Consider the following 19,201-nt stretch of genomic DNA (forward strand, 5'->3'; position numbering starts at 1 on the left):
CCCCATTAATCCAGAGTTTAGGAGAAAACACAGTCATGGACAGGATGACTGGTACAGTACTCTGTTATCCACAGTCCCCACTCTCCAGTCTGAGGATTTCTCTGAACTTCCTTGTCAGATATATTCTCAAAAGTTAGCATCATATTCACAAAGACATTACAGCTCTCTTTAAATAGATGTACTAGTGTTTGAAGTTGCAAAACTAATAATTTTCAAGCTTTTGCACTCAGGATGAAATGTCATTTTAATACGAATAAAGAGACTGACTGTATGTACAAGCCAAGATAAGATTTCAGTTCTCATTTATCAGAAACATCAATCCAAAAGAAAGCTAAATTGAGAACACACTTCTACTTCTATGTGCATTTGAAGTATGTACAGTAAAAATACCAACACAGCCTCCATGTGTCAACTAGAGAAAAACGCAAGCAAGGATGAATTTTAAAGTACCTGGTAAGCAATCCTTAAATTGAAGCCCAAAATAAAGCTAGAAAACCGCTGCAAAAAAACAGCTGATTGCGTCGTATCAAGTACTCAAAGAAATTTTTTTTTAATTCTCAGTACGCTGGAGAATCACCTTTTTCCTCCTTCAAACCCAGTGAAATCATATTGTCTAGAATGCACTGAAGAACATTTTACTTCTATTTAAGACAAAAAAAAAAAGGAAAGAAAACCAGCTCCATCTTTTTGTGCTATATCGAGGCACACTCCTTACGAGGTTGTGTAGAAAACATGATGGATGAAAATCATTACTGAGGATTCAAAATATATTTTTTAAAGGGGAGCCTAGACTACTGCAAATGGCACACATAGTACCCACAGATGATGAAACATGATTTAGTGCGGGTTTTCAGCTGTACGATGAAGGGAGAGGAGAATCAGGTTTCCCAGTTAATAAGCTAGAAAGGTAACGGTTCCGCATAGGTCACCATTTGGAACTTTGGGTACGTCTTGAAAGTCTTTCAGGAAAAAAGTTACAAGAACACTCGAGTATTTCAATGGTGCTCTCTTCAGCGACCCTACCTAATATGTCTATTAAGCACAAGCATGCAATTATAGGTCAATCCACAGGCACATAGGATCCATGTTAAAAACAGTAAGATAGCTGTGATGAGTGGCACCAACAACTCTGATGACTAACACTCAAAAACGTTGCTTTCTGAATTACTAAATCAAAATCCTGAAGCAAGTTCCTGCTAGTCTTCGTCACACTGCTAAACACTAAAGTAGGCATGTTTTTCCCCCATTATTTTAGCTGAGCTCAAAGAATTTTTACAATATTTAGTAAGAAAAAAAATTAAAGTATTTCCCCTTTTTAAATTTACACAGACGTTTAATTAGCTTTATTTACAGAGCGTTTTTTTCAGTCTCCAATAGTGCCTAGATAGCATCATCAGGCAAGAGTGCCAGTTTTAAAAGAGAATCTATATAGAATCCTAAAAATAACAGATGGTGATGCTCCTCCAGAAAGGGCAAGCTGGACTACTGAAGCAGCTCTACATGGCTCAGTTACTCAGGAGTAATTCTGTTGCAGTCTCTACATCCCATGATTTTGAAGACAAGGCCACTATTACTGCATTCTGCAATGAGAAAACAAAAGCAATAATACTTTCAGTGTGTGAACTGCAGCTCTGAGAAGTGGAAAGAAAAGTTCACAGATTAATCAGAACACATCAGTTTACCATTTGTTAAATCCTAACTAATAATTTATAGAAAAAAAGCCAGGGGTGGCTCACAAGATTTACTAACAACGTAGTATTTTAAAACTCCAATTCTTAAAAATAATTAGCAAAACAGAACAATGAGACCTACAAAAGGTCATGGAAGTACCGAGTCTACTTTATATACTATACTAATGACACATATATTTGCCCTGCCCCTACTGAAAAGTACTTAGGTTATATATACTTACCCTATCAAAGCCCATAGCACAAAGGTTTTCTATTTTTTTGGTGTATTCTGGACTAGAAACTGGTGCTCCAGCATACACGTGTGCCCAAAGTCGAGCTGTCTGTTTAAACATTTCTGGATTTTGTTTGTACTACACAAAAGAGAGAGGAAGGGAGAAGGGGAAAGTTAAATCAACTCAGCAATCCAACCAAAGAGCAAGATGATATGGCAGATTCCAATCCATCGTTCTTTCTACAATATCTCCAACAGCGTTTCACACTGATCATACTGCTATTTTTGAAATTAAATTTGGAGGTGAGGATCACACATAGCGTAAACCTACGCAAGCATTTAATGCGTTTGCCTTTAGGGGAAATCACGCACTACCGGTATTTTCCGTGTACAATCAGGTACTGCTCTCAACTGCACTGGTGGAAAGTGAAGTAGCTATATTTAGCACAGCTACAGACAATTTATATTCAGCGTGGCAGAGCACAAATTATCCCCATGTTAACATCTCCTGAACGTACATACTGCATACTACTCTAAAGTATTTCTCTAATCACTTAAAAATATGTCTGGTTTTATAAACTGCAAGTAGGTCGACAGTTTTTCAGTCAGGACTGACATTTTACTACCAGGCTTCCTCCTGAGGAGAAGGATATTGATAGTGCATGTAAGAAGAGAAGGGCTGAAAAATGGGTGAGCATGTGCAAGAACCGAGGAAGCTGCAACTCTTCATGCAAGCTTTTTTTTTTTGGTAAATAATAAAAATCATGCAGGCTATGTAAGTATTATTTTGCACCAATCTCATCACTAACAAGTTTTCTAATGAACAGAACGGACCTTATCGCAGAGAGTTTTCAGCCTGCACCAAGAACTCAAAAGCCAAGAAAGTGGGTCATCTGTCATAAACTGTACTCAGAGAAGCAAGATTAGTTTCCTATTTTAGCAACTTTTGTATGTAATACCAAGTTTAAGTGTTTTGTATTTAAAAAACCCAACAAAATCACAAACCCTCTTTCCCTTAATCATTACACTTTAAAAAAGAGCAGGTATTTCCATCTTTACATATAAAATAAATGTCAGCACTAAATAATAAGACAATATATTGGGAAATATATTATTCAAATATTTAGATGCATTTTAAGGACAGAAAACATGGCTGATTATCATTCTAAGCATCTTATTCACACATGAAAACAACCATTAAATCTATAAAGTGCTGTCAAAGTGAATACAGTACTTCATACTGCGTACGTTTCATTTTATCTCTCCTACAGCAACGCACACCACCTACACCGCAGCGTGTGCTTTGTACACCCCCTGCTAGTTCTGTTCCACATGAAGTAATTTGTGTATTTACTATAGGATTATTAATGGCACTAAAACAAACACTGGAAAAGAATCCATTGTTGGAAATAACTCACTGCGTTATACATACAGTGGTCTGTAATAAATTTCTTTGCTTGTAATGACTAGAAAAGAGGAAGGATTAAGTTAAGCATCAGTAGCATCCTGAAGTACTATATTCTTCTGCTCCTAAAGAGCTCTTCCCTCAATTTTTACTTTTTTTTTTTTTTTTTTTAAATACTTTCAGTAACACTGCCAAGCCTAGAAAGCGACGAGCTGAAGTACAAAGGATTAGCCATAGCTGCGTAACCGCATTTTATTCGGAACTAGCTTTCAGTGTTCTATAAGCAAATTCCTTCACTTAGGTAGCCATAAATAATCTAGCTTCTCACCGAATTGACAAAAGCCTAAAGGCACCTTTTAGTGATGTCTCTGTATCGGAATCTGAGGCAGGTAATGTCGCTGTACTTAAAAAACCAGCTGGTTTCAGACAGCGTCTGAAAATACTGCCGTTACTCAAACAGTTCTCCCTGCACTCTCCCTGGGATTCAGCTAAAGAGCTTGTAAGGACACTGTCATTTACCTGAACAGCTTGGTACTCCAACACATAGCTCAGGAAATTACATACCAAAAAATGAGTGTGGAGGATAACCAATTCCTTGGGAATTTGTTTTGGAAAAAAAACCCCAAAACAACAAAACAAAATCCACACTAAAGACGACCCCACCACCAAATAAAACACATGAAGGGACTGGGTGTTTACCACACATGTCTCAGAGATGTTATAACCACTTTCTAATTACACAGACATGCTTGTAACTCCAGGCAAAACCCCAGTACAGTTTTCATGCAGGTATTTGCAGGGAACAGGAGAAATCACATCCTCCCACATCAGCCATGCCAGAGTCCCACTGGACACATCCCCACAAGCACCTGAGAGGCAGCCTGCAGTACTGCTCTTCAGAATCTAGGAAGTTTCATGATGGTTTTTGCCTGAGAAAAAACTCTTTCCAGCTCAAGTGCTTCTACGAGACTGTTATGATTCCTACACAAAATTCTACCATAGGGGCCAGAATGGGAAACACTACCCTCGTTCTTTGTAAAAAAGGGAAAAGCGGTTTTATTTAATAAAGCGAGTGTGACAGTAAGGGCATGCAGTCGGCAAGAAATAACTGGTTCAGGGACATGCCTGGTGGCCTTGCTGGCCTTTGCAACCATTCTCCCTGCATAGAGCAATCAGTCTGACAGAACTGTTGGGTGACATTTGTCCAGGGCAGCCTCGCAGTGCTGCAGAATCCCACAAACAAGCCTTCTGCACTTACTACTGAGCGTAGCAGCAGCAGGCAGCTCTCCCCCACCCAGGAGCACAATGGGCTACTTCCTTTCTTCATGTTTCCCTTGAAATCCCGACAGCTTTGATAAACTGCTAATTTATCATCCCACACAGATTTTTAGAGTGAAGGAGCACACACTTTGTCACCCAATCCTAGAGGCTCCTGATTTACAGGAGGTATAGATGAGATTGACGCTGGAAGAACCTTCTACATGCCTTGTTCTTTTGTAACCAAAATACACCTTTACCACCAGCCAGTGGGGAAGCCAGGCTTTCTCTCTCTCTCCCCAGAGTAAAGAGAAGAACACCACACACATACCTGGGACAGAAAACTGTCAAGATTATTGAGTTATAGAATGACTGTGCCTATCTTTCATCAACACTTTAAACAGAATCATGTCAGTCCTGGTATGGCATAAGATTCAAGTGACATTTTATTGTTATTACTTTTTATAAGTTGGCACTACTGTCTGAAAAGTTACAAACCCTGTTCATTATAGAACTCTGCTGATACCAATTCAACCAGTGACTAACACCGCTATCTCAAGCACTTCCAAAGGTAAAATACCTAACATAGGATGCTTCATTCAGATAAATTGCTCCTCAGGATTAAATGGAACAGTAAGTCATTTAAAGTCACTATCCATGAAATTTTGACATTAAGCAAATACAATGCTCAACAATATTCATATTAATCTGGAAGAGGAGCTACATACCAAGCCAAATCCAATGAACACCATTAAGTTAAAACTCATTTTAAACCAATACAACATTGCTTTTCTTATTTTTCTTTTTTCATTGAAGCCTTAGATTTTTAAAAGGCAAGTTATACTGGAATTCATTTTACTGTGCTGTTATCTCCTGACATTTCTGACAAGCTAAATAGTGAAAAAGCCTAACAGAATAAAATTCCTGACACTGTAAAATAACTGCTACTTACTCTGGAATCCAAAGAGTAAAGAGCGCAAAACACCGTAGTAACTCACACTTCCTGTATGGCAGTTTTCCAATAAATTCTTTAAAATCTTTACCTCCCCCAAGGTTTGAGACCTCATCTGAGTTAGCAAAGGTTACAGAAGTGATACAAATTCACAGTCAACTGAGTATCTTACCTGGTTTGCCACTACTGCATCTTGTGGATCATCTGGTTCTGCAGCTGCCAACAATGCTTGCAGCGATAACAACACTGTTCTTAGAGTCATTGCTGCTGCCCTAAAATTAAAAATTTGAAAATGACTTTACCAAATCCCATGCCTGTACTCACCTTTGCTGCTGTACTAATACCATAGAAGATATAAGGGTACATGCACAGACTGTAAGCCTAGGAATCACAATTTTAAACTGCTGCAGCTTAGCAGCTTACAGGTATTAGAATATCATTCGGTATATATATTTAAGTAGGGTTTTAAATGGGGACTTTCTTATTAACAGTGCTTTCTTAACCCTTTGGAAAATACAGCCCTTGACCTACACATTTGACCATGCCCACCTAAGAGAATCTATTTCATGGAGGGGCAGGGGCGGGGGGGGAAGGAAGAGCAGCCAATTTGAAATTTGAAGTTTTAGGTCATCTTTCCTTACTACCATTAACAGCACCTGGCATAGGGTCTAGGTACTGAGCTGGCAGCCCATGTGTGCTCCCTCTGCTGGCACTCTTCATAGCGAAACTGTATATACAGAAATAGTGACCTATATTTTAAACACTTGTAACAGATAAGGAATTTTATACCTTAGGTGTCTTTTGCACTACTTCAGTTTTAATATGACATTTTTCAATAAAATTTAACAATTTACATAGTGAATTACTACTATGATAATAAAAAGGTTTGGCTATTACAGAACGTGCAACTGAAAATACTATTTCAGCTTCCTCTCATTCCAACTTGACATAACTGTCACTAGCAGGAAAAAATTCTGTGGTGCTGTAAATCTAGAGTCAGAGCTTCTAAGGTTCTAAGTTCTCCTCATTTATCTTGATCTCAAAAGTATATTTAGAATAGGAGACTTCAATAATTTAGTAAGGGAAAACCAAGTATATTCATAACAGTCAATAAACACTCAGAAAAGTAGAAGTATGAAATTGTTACACACTGTAAATCTGGAAAGTTGTAACATGTTAAATGCACAGTTTAATTAGATCTTGATCATGAATACCACCTCTGATCTACCATTTCAGCTGGCACACACTGGAACCCAAATACGGACCCCACAGAATCTGTGGAAGGTCAGAATTAAGTAGACTCTTCACTGTTGTGTTGAAGGTACAGATGTGCTCAAGCAGTTTTTGCTTACTCTGTTCAAGCACTAGTAGAAAGGTAAGTGGGGAAAATGTGACATCTTAGATTTGAGCAAAATGGTTATGGTACATGAAATGCCAGAGGAAAGTTGTGAAACACAGGCATCCAATTTCTTACAAACTGTTCAATTTTCAAACAACAGAAAATAGTTTCTTCTTTTCAGAAAACTGACAGTAAATGCAGAGAGTCTGTTAGAGTGGGTGGGGAAGAGTTTGGCCTGATGGTCCAGATACAACGCAAACAGTTTGCAAGTCTTTTTCCAGTCTCAGATTTCAGAAATTTATGTATTTTCCAGTACCAAGGCACTGTACTGAGGTACTCTAGCAGAGCACACCAATGAACAGAGAACAGATGTTGGTAAAAAACGTTGGAGGCACATTTGTGACACCCAAATATACTCCCAGATGCTTACATTTACAGCTATCCTGCTATGTCACTAACCATTCAAACATGGCATTCTTCCCTAATGGTTTCTAATTCTAGAAGATTTTTCCTAGAAACTCGTTTTTTAGATCATCACTGAGCTTTCACAGTGCAGTGTTCTACATCAAAATGCAAGTGAGAAACATCCCAAGTGACAGAGACTTTAATTAGCACATATTGTCTCATTCCAACTGCCACATCAGCTTGAAGTCCCTCAAGCTGAACTTTGCAGGCTTAAATCTTAAAAGAAACCCATGCTTTTAAAGCTGAATTCTGACAAATCACAAAACCTTCACGACATATAATTCTCCTTTTCCAAACCTATTCCTTAGTAACTAGATTTTATTTTTTTTTCAGAATTTCAAATTCTCTCCTAGTTAAATATAAGTATTTCAGGTTCCAAGCTGAATGCTTCTTCCAAGCCAAAGAATGTTTCTTTGAATTACAAAGATGGGAAATAACTAGTAAGATTAAATATAATCAGATGAAGAATACCTTGTTACTGAAACATATCCTCACTTGTGTGATGAGAGCCCAGCTAACACAGCAAACTCAAGAGTACAAAGCATCTTGTTTTTCCACACCTAAATCACACTCAAAAACCTCAGTGAAAGAACATAGAAATATTTTTGCTTTACATGTACCTACACTATTTTACTCCTGTAATTTCCTGATCTTTGTGATCTCGACTGGTTTATACTGTCTTGAAATTAATCTACTTAATGTACACATTGATGATGTAATTCACAGTGGTACCTGCTCGTTTTAAAGGCATGTAATGCAACGTTTACTATTCTGGTATTCAGATCTCAGATGCTAAGTCTTTCAGGCCTTACTATGCTCAAATGGATTTAACCATTTTTATTTTTATGCGGTGAATTTCAAGGACTACCACACCCACCACACACGCTATAAAACCTAAAGTCTTTTTTCCCAGTTAAGTAATTTTATTATGCTATTTACTGCAGTTTTAAAGATGGACTTAACATGAAATACTTATCAACTGTACTGTAGTCACTTTCACCAAATAAAAGCTGTTCTACATTTTCCTTTACAGAAATCCTTCTACTTTAGAGACATCTGAAAACACTGCCATTATTGAAAGCAGAAAGGATGACACGAAAGGGCTCACAGCCACTTTTGCCACCTTTATGTGCAATTTACTTCCATTTACACTGTGCCTTCTAGGAGAGGAAAACATACCTTGGGGATCAGGGGGTGTTAGTAGGGACCAAAGGTGCCATGGATGCCTAGAACACAAGTTCTGCGCTGGTTCCAGCCTTCTCTGGCTTTCAAGACTGCCAGGCCCTTTCAGTCCCTGTTCAACTGTTAAGTTTGTAGATTTTTATACAAAGCATACTGGGACTTTAACTTCTGTTCTGACATTCCAATTTCAAAATGAGTAATAAAAATAAATACCTCATCCATTTGGATATACAGATAGCTATATGCTCAGAGAACTCAAACTCCAAAATAGTAAGTTCAGACAAGACTAGTTTAGCATCTACATCTGTAGAAAGGTTTAATAAATGTAGTTCACAACTTCTTTTCCAGTCTCATTCTCCAAACGGCTTTCACATCTCATGCCTAACAAGCAAAGTCTTCATTGGACGCAAATGTTTAAAGAAGTATCCTTAAATCATAAAAGAAAATCCATTACAGCTTCAGCTGCTGTTTGTACTAAAAAAAGGACATTAAAGTCTGTGATTAGTGGTAAAGAAAATCTGACATATTTCATGTAACTACTGTACATTCATGTAACATTTTCTACCTTTAGGACACCAATTAGCTTTCCTGATCAAAGAAAGTAAGACAGTCTTCTTATTGTCTATGTAGCTTAGTCTTAATTTTTCAGACACAAATTAAGATTCCCAGAAGAAACTGGAGGGACAGCTAAAAATAGTTTCTCATTTCCCAAGAACCTTAAAAAGCTGCTCTTCCTTACCATTACCTTCTTTTGGGAGAATACGGTGAACGGAGATGACTGCCCAGAACTACATTTACAGACACTAGTAAGGCGTTCCTCATCAGCAAAGAGCAAAAGCAACTCTCATCACCAGTCCTGGAGGAAAACCTATGCTGATAGTCGCACAAAACTAAAAAACCCAACACACACTCCCACACGACATCCCCACAAGCTCGAATGTGCTTCAAAATAAGTGGTATCTTCCTTAAAATGAATTTCCAGTGGAAAGATACATCTTCTGCATTTTCCAGTGCTCTTCAAGGGTTTATTTTTCCAGAACAGAATCCTGAAAAAAAATAATTTCCAACTCTTCTTATATTTGACGTTTATTTCTCTGTGTGGATTTACGTGAAACATCTCACGGAGTTCAAGCAATTCCCTTTGCTAACCCAAGCTAGCTGTATGCTTGGGTTTTAGGGGTTTTTTCTCTCCTCCTTGCCAAAGGTAAGGTTTTGTATCACTCGTGACAGACTTCTGTCTAATCTGTTCTTAACTGGAGCCTCACATGTTTCTTGCAATGCTGCACCATGCTTGATATTCTGCATGCTAAAATAGCTTTCCTGTCTTTCACTGTAGGCTGTATTTGCTTAGACCATCATTCTTGTTACTTTTCTCTGGATTTTTCCTATGGTTCCTGTCTTTCTTGGAATCCAACGCTCAAAGAGGGTACACTACCCCAACGGACGCCTGACCAGTCATAAATAAAAACCAGGCAGCTTACATCATGAGCTTTGGAGGTAAAACTTCCTGCGTCCCAGCATCCTATTCGCCTTGCACATGACATTACATCGCGTTTGTCCCACGACATTACTGGCTCCTGTTTTCTCCTAAAGTTTACAATAACCTCTGACTCCTACCCCCATCCCAAAATGCTGCTTAGCCACTACGCAGGCTTGCAAGTTTGGCATCTACAGCATGGGAGAAAAGGCCGGCAACATCTACCAGTGAGCTGCAGAGAGCTCACTACAGGAAAGCACTGTCCTTCTGAGAACTTCAAACTAAAAGCCTCCACTCCAGACATTGTAACCAAAACTCAGGCTTTCTATTGGCATTGCATTTGTTACACAGCAGGAAACCTGGAGTGAATCAGAACAAAGAAAGCTGATCTGTATTTTATGCTTTTCTCTTTTTAGGTAATATCTTGAAGCATTTCCATTAAAAAAGAGCACCCCTAGTTTGGGTGAATATAGCAATAATATTACAAAGGACATCAAGCCAGCTGGGCCCAGCGTGCCCGAGATAAGAAATCTCTTACCTTTTGATAAGCTGAAAGAGCCCTAAGAGGATTACAAAACACTGCCACTTTTCCTTATTCGTCTTTAAAAGTTAAGTCATTTCCCATTTAGGAAGTTTCTACTTATGTTCTGTACATTCCTCTCTAGAAACTATCTCTAGTTACTCTGAGAGGTAACGCAGCAGAACAACAGGAACAGCTGCAGCCAGCAGACTGCCGCTCCACTTAGTCAACCAAACACGGCTACTGGGAACCATTTTTACTTTTTAAAAAATAATCTGCAATATTTATTCCATTTGTGAAATAACTAAACTTGTCAATCCAAGGAAAAGCCCTGGCAACTTGTACCAAGGGCTTATGGAATCTGGAAGGAGGGAGGAAATTAATAAAGACTTTGAGTAGAAGCCCATTGTACAGTCACTGTTTACAGAAGAAATGCCAAGACCGGGCACTCATTAGGGAAATGTAAAACAAATAAATAAATAAAAGAATAATAGGGCAGGGGGCGAAGACAGTCTGCTTGCTGAAGAGTTCCCTCAAACAGTCTGAACAAAACTCAGCAGTTTTTGATGCCCAAGAAGATAATTACAAGCTGTCTGTTGCTCACGTGTCTATTAAAACCGTATTATCTCATATAATAATGATTTCTGCATCTCAACCAAAACTGAAGCATGAATCCTCTAGTATAGCCACTACGAAAAGAATATTCTTATTATTCATTTATATTTCAACTGTGAAAACCACAACAGCCAAGAGTTTTTTTGTAGCCATACACATGGCCACAACACATTTGCTTGATAATCAGTGCTCAAGGGATTTATGCAGAACAGCTTTCAAGTAATTTAGTTCTCAGGTTTCAATGAACAGTATTAGATATATTTTATATTTAAGAATAGACTTTTAAGACAGAATACTAGCCTGGAAGATAAATACAGGCTACAGTAATTGAAACCACATAACAAAAGTCCTATCAGATCAGCATAAACAGTATTCCCTCTACAAAATCCTATCCATATTTTAATGCTACCAGCAAACAGTAGCTGCTTTGCAAACAAACAGGCAGAACAGGTATTTACAAATCTAAACATGATGAAAACCCACAGCTGCGAAGAATTTCAGCAAATATATCAAGCATATACCATGGAGAAAGAATTCCATTAAACTCATTAAAAAAATAATTTAAAGACACTACTTTGCCAGCTGATAAAACCTCCTGCCAATATGAGGAACACCATGCTCATTAGAATAGAAAATTGTTATCATGGAATTGGTGAGTAGGGAAGAGACTTTTTTTTTTAACTATACAAACACTTTAAAATCTTTGTATATTTATTCAACATATATAAGTGAGTATTTTATCAGTTTATTAGCTCTTTAAGAAACCCTACTAAGTCCCACAGGCCCCAATTCTGTCCTTCAGCTTCCACTCACCTCACTGAAAAACACAGATATGCATTGGAATTTGAAACTTACATTTAAACACAGCAACAGAGAAGCATTATTCAGTTAAGAGCAGTACAAGTCAATGAAGTAGCACTTCAGAAACAGAGCTTGTTACTAAAGGATTTGACAAGACAGACTGTGGAACTAAAGATATTTTCTAGAACACAGCCATTAGACTATTCAGAATTGCATTTGCCCCGTTTCCCTTTGAATACGTGGCGAAATCCGTTAAATACTAAATTATCAAGGTTAGGGGGTGTGTGGCTCAGGGTTTTTTGTTTGCTTTCTAATGAAGCTATCATTTTATTCAAACCATTGTTCAACCTACACAAGCAGAAAACTTAAGGTGATGTGGACATTTCTCAGTTTAAATAGCTAAAACAGCATAAACTGAAGAACAATAAACAACTTATTAAAACAACATTAACCATTCATATGGCTTAGGAAGCTACTCAGAAAAAGTACAACCACAATACTGAAATTCTTCAAACAAGAAAGGACAGAGGTAGCCAGAACAGTTTCCTCTTCTCCAAAGGACCTGAGGCTCTGACAAGCACTTCAACAATGCTCAAGCAATTTTCATTTACCGTTCTATGATCAAAAACCAAACAGAACTTGCAAAGAGCACAACTAGAAAATGAAGGGATCACTACATTAAAAATCATCTCAAGGGGGATTGTAGTACATAGGAAGCCTGCCCGTGCCACCACCAAGTTCTGTGAAATTCTTTCCTTAGTGCTTCCAAACAAAGACAGTGGTTCAAAGGAAGAGTTTAACAGTATCCAAGTGGCATAATATTGGTACTCCCTGTGCCAGACGGTATAAATGCACAGAAATGAGATCTTGTTCCAATACTCCTATTTTGTATACAACTTAGTGAAGGAAGGTATTAACATTTTCTTTCCATCAGGCAGAACAAAGACACATATTAAGTTATCTGTGCAAGACCTAACTTTCAAAAATTACATGAACACAGGGCAAATCTCCTCTCCTATTCTTCTTTTCCAAATCCCAATGGATTTGACTCAAAACCAAAAAAGCTGAAGCTCATGAATTCTTTAGGTCTTTGCTGTCTTTTGGTATTTTATAGCTTTTAGTTTGATCAGCCACTGAAAAGGCCAGAAACTTTCATCTTAAAGCTACTAACTGCTTCACTCTTAAAGCAGTTTTGGGGTAAGACTGAATTTTGTGAGACTGTTTCCAGCCACGATGTTCAGCAATGCTGAAAGACATCAGAAGACCTGTTCCAGGGCTGGAAACCCAGACGTGGTCTCCTGAAACCCAGTCCATTACTACAGAAGCAAGATCATACATCCTTCTCCACAGAAAACACTAATTAGGGAACACATTAAAGTAATAACAAGATAACACTTTTTAAAAGCTGTTAAATTATTTTGGTTCTAATTCAGAATGTGATAAATAAGCATGACTTCCACCAGGCACCAGTTTTCCCTCGAAGTTTCTAGGGAAAATGCTAGGTAAGTGTCATTTTTGAGAAACATGATGTTTAGGGGCTTCAGTATAGAAAGATTAGCCTCAAAGATACTTGTTAAAAGTCACAGACCTTGATATTACAAGTAAAGCAACTAGACAGTGCATAAAGGAGTACCACAAGATGGAAGAAAAAAAATCCCAAACAAACCCTGAGCTTAAAAACTTTGGATAAATTCTTCACGAGACAGTATTAAATGATGCAGTTCCATGTTAAGCACCTTCGCTGCTAGAAATAAAGAATTTTTGTGTTCCCATATCCTCACTACTCAAACCTTGTCCTGAGCGAAATAAGCCTTGCTGGGAGAGCAGGTTTGTGCGCTCTAGTTCAAACCAGTTAAGTGACCTCTGTTAAAAACACCATCCAAAATTTGTTTTGCCAAAACACCTAAACAAACAGAAATCCAAAGAAATCCCAACACACAACTAACCAGCCAACCTCATGCCCATTCACTAATCTGGTTTAGAAAACAATCTCTCAGGAAATTGTACTGCACAGAGTCATTAACCTCCAGTATAACTGTAGGGTGGTATGAATAACTCGGCGCAGGTACAAAAGTGCAATGGCTTTACTGACAGAAAAATTAGACCATGTACCATGACACGTATGTTGAAAGATTCTGCTGCCTGAAAGAACATCAAGTGCTCTGAGACTGTAAGAAAAAATATGCAGTTCCAGAAATGAAAAAGACAACAGTTTATGATTATCATGATTTCATTTTAGTAATTTACACTACCCTGTGCCACATGATTTGCATTAATAGTCTCACTCTGTAAAAGAAGAATACACTGGATGCATCACCTGCAAGACCTCAACTCAGGCCTTCTGCTCTAGAGTTTCTCTTCCAAACCCAACTGATGTCTGCTTGGCCAACAGCAGTCTTGACGAAGTTGTTCAATTTACAAGCGTTTGAAGATTGTATGGATTAGATACTGATATTATCTGCTGGGGAATTACAGTCCTATTCTTTTGGGGCAGACGTGGAGGAAAACAACAAAGGTTAATTCCATTCTTGTTACACATTATGTTTATCATACAATTGGTCCATTCAATCTTCAAACCACATGAAATGTATCACTCAGAAAAACAAAGGAACAATGAGTTCAGCTGTTACAGTGTGGACACTTACAGGCTTATTCCACAGATTCTGGCTGTTAAAACATTTTCAGTAACATTAAGTAATCAAAAGTCAGCAACTGACCAGCAACTAAAAGATGACTGGTTTACAGAGGTGCAAACCATAAATATTATCAGCGATAACCGTGAGACAGAATCAGTATAATGGGTCTCTTCTTCCTTTCCTATTGCTGACCTGATACCTCTTACACTCCTAGGCTCAGTTCACACATTCTTTTAGCTCTATCAGAACTAATTTGTATTTGGAAGTAGAAGCCAAGAACCAGAATGAAGCTAAGCACTTGGATATTTTCTGCTTACACCTCAGTAGGCCCAAAGGACAAAATTCAGGAGGCAATAGGTAGCATTTGTCAGTGTAAAAGAACTAACAAAATTAAAAAAAAAAAAAAAAAAAAAAAATTAACTCTTACAAAAACACCCAAACCATCAGCACAATGAAATGTTCACCCTAACCCTAGTGTAGAAATGTTTGGAAAAGCTCTCTATGCATATAATATCTACTTAGTACTTTCCAAAATTACCACCCAATCATTTCATTTGCATCTTTTCAACTCAGAATACTATACTGAAACATTGTAAGCTTTAAGGACATCTCAAATTACAAATGCAGAGTGAAAAGCAACATGACCTGTTGCCTCCTATCCAGGACACTGGTATATTTGATTTTGCACGTATAAATCCATATGGAATCTTACCATTGATCTTTCAGAATATCCAAACAAATGGCCCCAGTGACTGAGCTAATATTAGGATGCCATATTTTGGTGATAAACCGCACCTAGAAGACAAGACAATTTGTAAAAACAAAAATGGTTATTAAATGCAGTATATTAAGTAAAAAAATATAATAATATTATAAAGAAACACTAATTGAAGAAATATCAAGTTAAAAAACAGAACTAAGACATGTGATACCACTAATTTCAGGAGGCTTCAAGTTTGCAAGGCCATTTGTTAGAGCCTTGCTTTACTCAAAAATAGATTAGTGCCCACTTGAGGACACCAAACTCATCCCTAACTGCTTCCCATACACAGTCATGTGTGTACATCCTGCATCACACAACCACCGAAATACCCTCCGCCAGTACCACTGTTTTGACATAAGCAGATGGTCAAACACAGACTTAAAACTTCAAACATTGTAAATGCTATAAAGTCCACTTTTAATAAAGTGAAACAAGTCCCTGAACTCTTAACATAGGCATTGGATCTCACTGTTCAGCTAAATTGTCGTTACCTACAGAAGTACTGTAAAAATTTCTTTGGTGGATGCTACTACTTCTACAACCATCCAGTTGCATTACCCATAAACAGAAAGCTCAATAAACTAAAACGTAACTGGATTTAAATTATTTTTCTTTGCTGTTGAAAGGATCTAGTCCCTGCACTCATTCATGAATCATGTCCATATTTTTTACACTAAAATAAAGTGTATTCATGCTCACAAAGCATGAATAAAATCAGGTTTTGGTTTTTTTAAAGACCCTGAGAAAGTTAAAAGCAGCATTTTCTTTCAAAAGTCTCAAAACCCAAAGCTGTCCTCTGAAAGGAATATATACATGCCTTCAGAAATTTCTCCATCATTTTCTTCAAATCCCTTATTTCAGGTTGCACTTTAAGTGCCTTCTAGTGACTTTAACCTGTCTCTGTTTCTCAACTCTACTACCTCACTCCAAACCCTGACCAGCATTTTACATATAACAGAGATCTTTCAACTTTTGCCCCGATCAGCAAATCAGTGCAGAGAACACATTATTTGTCAGGCACAGAAAAAGACCGTACATACAGGACTGTAATAAAATCAGAGCAATCATGGTGTATAAATAGGCAAGACCATAACAATTCTGCTTTCCAGGACAGAAAATAAAAGATCATGTCAGCTGAGCCCCTTATTAACTAGCTCAACTCTCTTTGAAAACGTAAAAAGCCATGTAAATACTAGGTAATTTCTCACAGTGAATGACTGCTAACAATGGCTGTCAAAGCACATACTGAACAAGATAAAGAAATCTCTCAGATGAAAGGCAGGGCTAGACACAAGCAAAAAGGCCCCCAATTCAAGACTACAGGCTCCAGAATAAGCAGTACTATGCTACAGTGCACCGAGCTTCTAACAGCTGCCTATAAGCTTTGGAAATGGAAACCACCAAGCCCTAAAGCAGCAATCAAACCATAGTCCACAGACCCATCTTTCAGTGTCTACGACCTGTTTCAGCTCTCCTTATTTTAGCTCCCGCCAGAACACAGGCAGATGAAAGAACAGAAACCAACAGATATTTCATTAAGACTTATTGTGTCTTTCACTCCAGCCTCAAGGAAGTCATTCAAAGCGCAAAAGCCAAGGAGTTATGAGCTACTAGCACCTCTCCCTCCTCTTCCCCAGTTCCTTCCCAGTATTACATACCAGGGTGAAAATAATCAGGATCTAGGACATGTTCTTAGTTCAAAGACATTTTTCAAACAAATAGAAAAGCAATCAAGAAGTTGAGTCAGACAACTCAGGACTCGTGCTGATTCATCAGAAGCCACTGAAGAAGGGACCAAATCAGAGTACAGGAATACACAGTTGCAGCTGCACGTGGCTGGGGAGAACACTACTCAGATTGAGCCATTAGGAGGGAAGCAGAATCACAAATTTGAAGTGCTACAAAGATATAGTAAAGTTGAAAGGCTGCTAAGTTGTGAAAAATGTACGAGTGATTTTATCACAGTCATTTCTCTTGTCTCTCATCCATGTGCACATTTTATGCATTTCTTCAACAGACAGATCATATTTCTCCACCGGTTCTTCCAAGTCACACAACTGTACACCTCCCTATTTAATTATTACTAGAAACTTGGTAGGTTAGACTGAAGACTCTACTAAATAGAACTTATGGAGCCCAAGAAATTCAAAGAATCAATAATTATCTATTACAGCATTTCTTCAGGAACACTGAGGGGGAGGGAAGATAACCATACAGAAGTAAAACCATCTGAAAATGCTATTTATCTTGCCAAAAAGAAATTACATGAGAGCCAATAATAAGGTACAAGCTCTGCCCCAGAATTTGCCAGTTTGTACTCGAAGGAATAATCAGAGTGTACTTCTGATTGGATACAGCTACACATCCTGCATTATTTCTACATAAAGATGACAGCTCCAATGCCTGTCTAGAGGAGAATAAGAAAAAAAAAAAAAAAAACAACCAGAAGATGGGTACTACAAAGAGACTACATACACAAGCAAATAAATAATACTCAAAACCAACTTGTTAGCCAAATTATCCAAAACAGTGTTTACAGTACCTTAGGAGGATTAAATGGATATGTTTCTGGAATTTTTATCTCTAGTTGATACCTTCCACCTGCAAAAGACAAGAACAAGTTAGAAATCAAAACAAAACAACATTACTCAAGCTTAAGCTTTCATGACAATAAAGCTTAACATTTCTAAATGGACAGGTTTTTCAAGTAATGCAAATTTACTCAGAAGTATTAGCTATAAGATACTTCTAAATTTCACACATTTTATAAATAAATGCACAGAAAGTCAATCTAATAAAAGTCATATTTGCTTATGCAAATCCTAATCCATATTTCTTCGATATATTTAATGCATACGTTCTCCTATAGTTTCTCGTTTCTGATGTTGTATTTTCCATGCTCTATTTCAGTAAAATACACCAAAATATGAACCAAATATTCCCCAAACAGATTAAACAATAGGCCACAGGAACATTCAGGCTGAACATGGGTTATTACACTATTTTGACTCTTTTCTGATACCTCATGTCAATTTCTTCCTGAAATTAACTGACTGAAACACATCTGAAATTAACTGTATTTAAACTTTCTGGAACTAAAGAACCTTTGACTAAGCCATTTAAGAAAAGCTCTAACACTTGGTGGAAAAAAAAAAAAAGGAGGCTCCAATGTTACTTCCACTATGTTCTACACCACTGTTTGAAGTATTTACTTCTATTCCAATTCTGCAAATGCTCTGACACACTAGTACTATTAATAGAGTTTGCAGGATTACAGCATGCAAGAAAGGTTAGTATGAGCTTGGTGAACAGAACCAGCTTCTACTGCCCTTTTCTAAACATTTCTCATCTTTCTCTCCCTGTTACAGTATCATTACCTATGTCTATTTCAATTACAGTTCTGATAACATTCAAGTTCGCTACCAATACTTAGGTCTTCTGGAGCAACCTCAAACTATCTCTGCCTGCTCGTTGAAGATCATTTGCCAGGCAGCAGTTAAATGACAGAAAGAACAGAGTATAACAAAACACATAGACCAATTCAGACATTTAGTTTTTACAGAAACTGTAAGCACTTCTCACTTGGAACTTTTTGCTCCTCTACTGCTGTTCTTTCAGAAATATTTCCCCTCCCTCAACACACTTTGTTACAATTTATAAACTTCCCCGAATTGAAGTATCTGCAATCTATTTCCTTTGGGATTTCAAGAGCAATTGACTCTGCTGCAAATGACTCTACACAAAACCAGTTCTCAAGTAGTGATCTCAATATAGGCAGCAAGATCCACACGCAGGAAAGAAACCTCAAAGGAATAGTTTGAATAACTCAACAGTTATCATCTATGGCACCCTTTTATCTGTGCCAAAATGCGTGTTAGCAGCTACTT

General features: G+C 37.6%; 1 protein-coding gene across 4 annotated transcripts in view; it reads right to left on the reverse strand.

Moving 5' to 3' along the window:
• Nucleotides 1-226: 226 nt before the first annotated feature.
• UBE2K (ubiquitin conjugating enzyme E2 K) overlaps nucleotides 227-19,201 on the reverse strand; it is a 49,842-nt gene continuing 30,867 nt past the window's right edge. The window contains exons 3-7 of one of the 4 annotated variants that reach the window (XM_086463889.1): nucleotides 17,857-17,915; nucleotides 15,264-15,346; nucleotides 5,689-5,788; nucleotides 1,913-2,041; nucleotides 227-1,580 (exon numbers count right to left, since the gene is read on the reverse strand). In XM_086463889.1, coding sequence (XP_086320015.1) covers nucleotides 1,506-1,580; nucleotides 1,913-2,041; nucleotides 5,689-5,788; nucleotides 15,264-15,346; nucleotides 17,857-17,915 — 446 coding nt within the window. In that variant the 3' untranslated portion in view covers nucleotides 227-1,505. The remainder of the gene's footprint in view (nucleotides 1,581-1,912; nucleotides 2,042-5,688; nucleotides 5,789-15,263; nucleotides 15,347-17,856; nucleotides 17,916-19,201) is intronic. The other 3 variants (XM_086463891.1, XM_086463890.1, XM_086463892.1) reach the window with 3 other exon arrangements.

The sequence above is a fragment of the Leptosomus discolor genome, chromosome 4 (assembly GCF_034619465.1).
Source record: "Leptosomus discolor isolate bLepDis1 chromosome 4, bLepDis1.hap2, whole genome shotgun sequence".
NCBI classification, from domain to species: domain Eukaryota; kingdom Metazoa; phylum Chordata; class Aves; order Leptosomiformes; family Leptosomidae; genus Leptosomus; species Leptosomus discolor.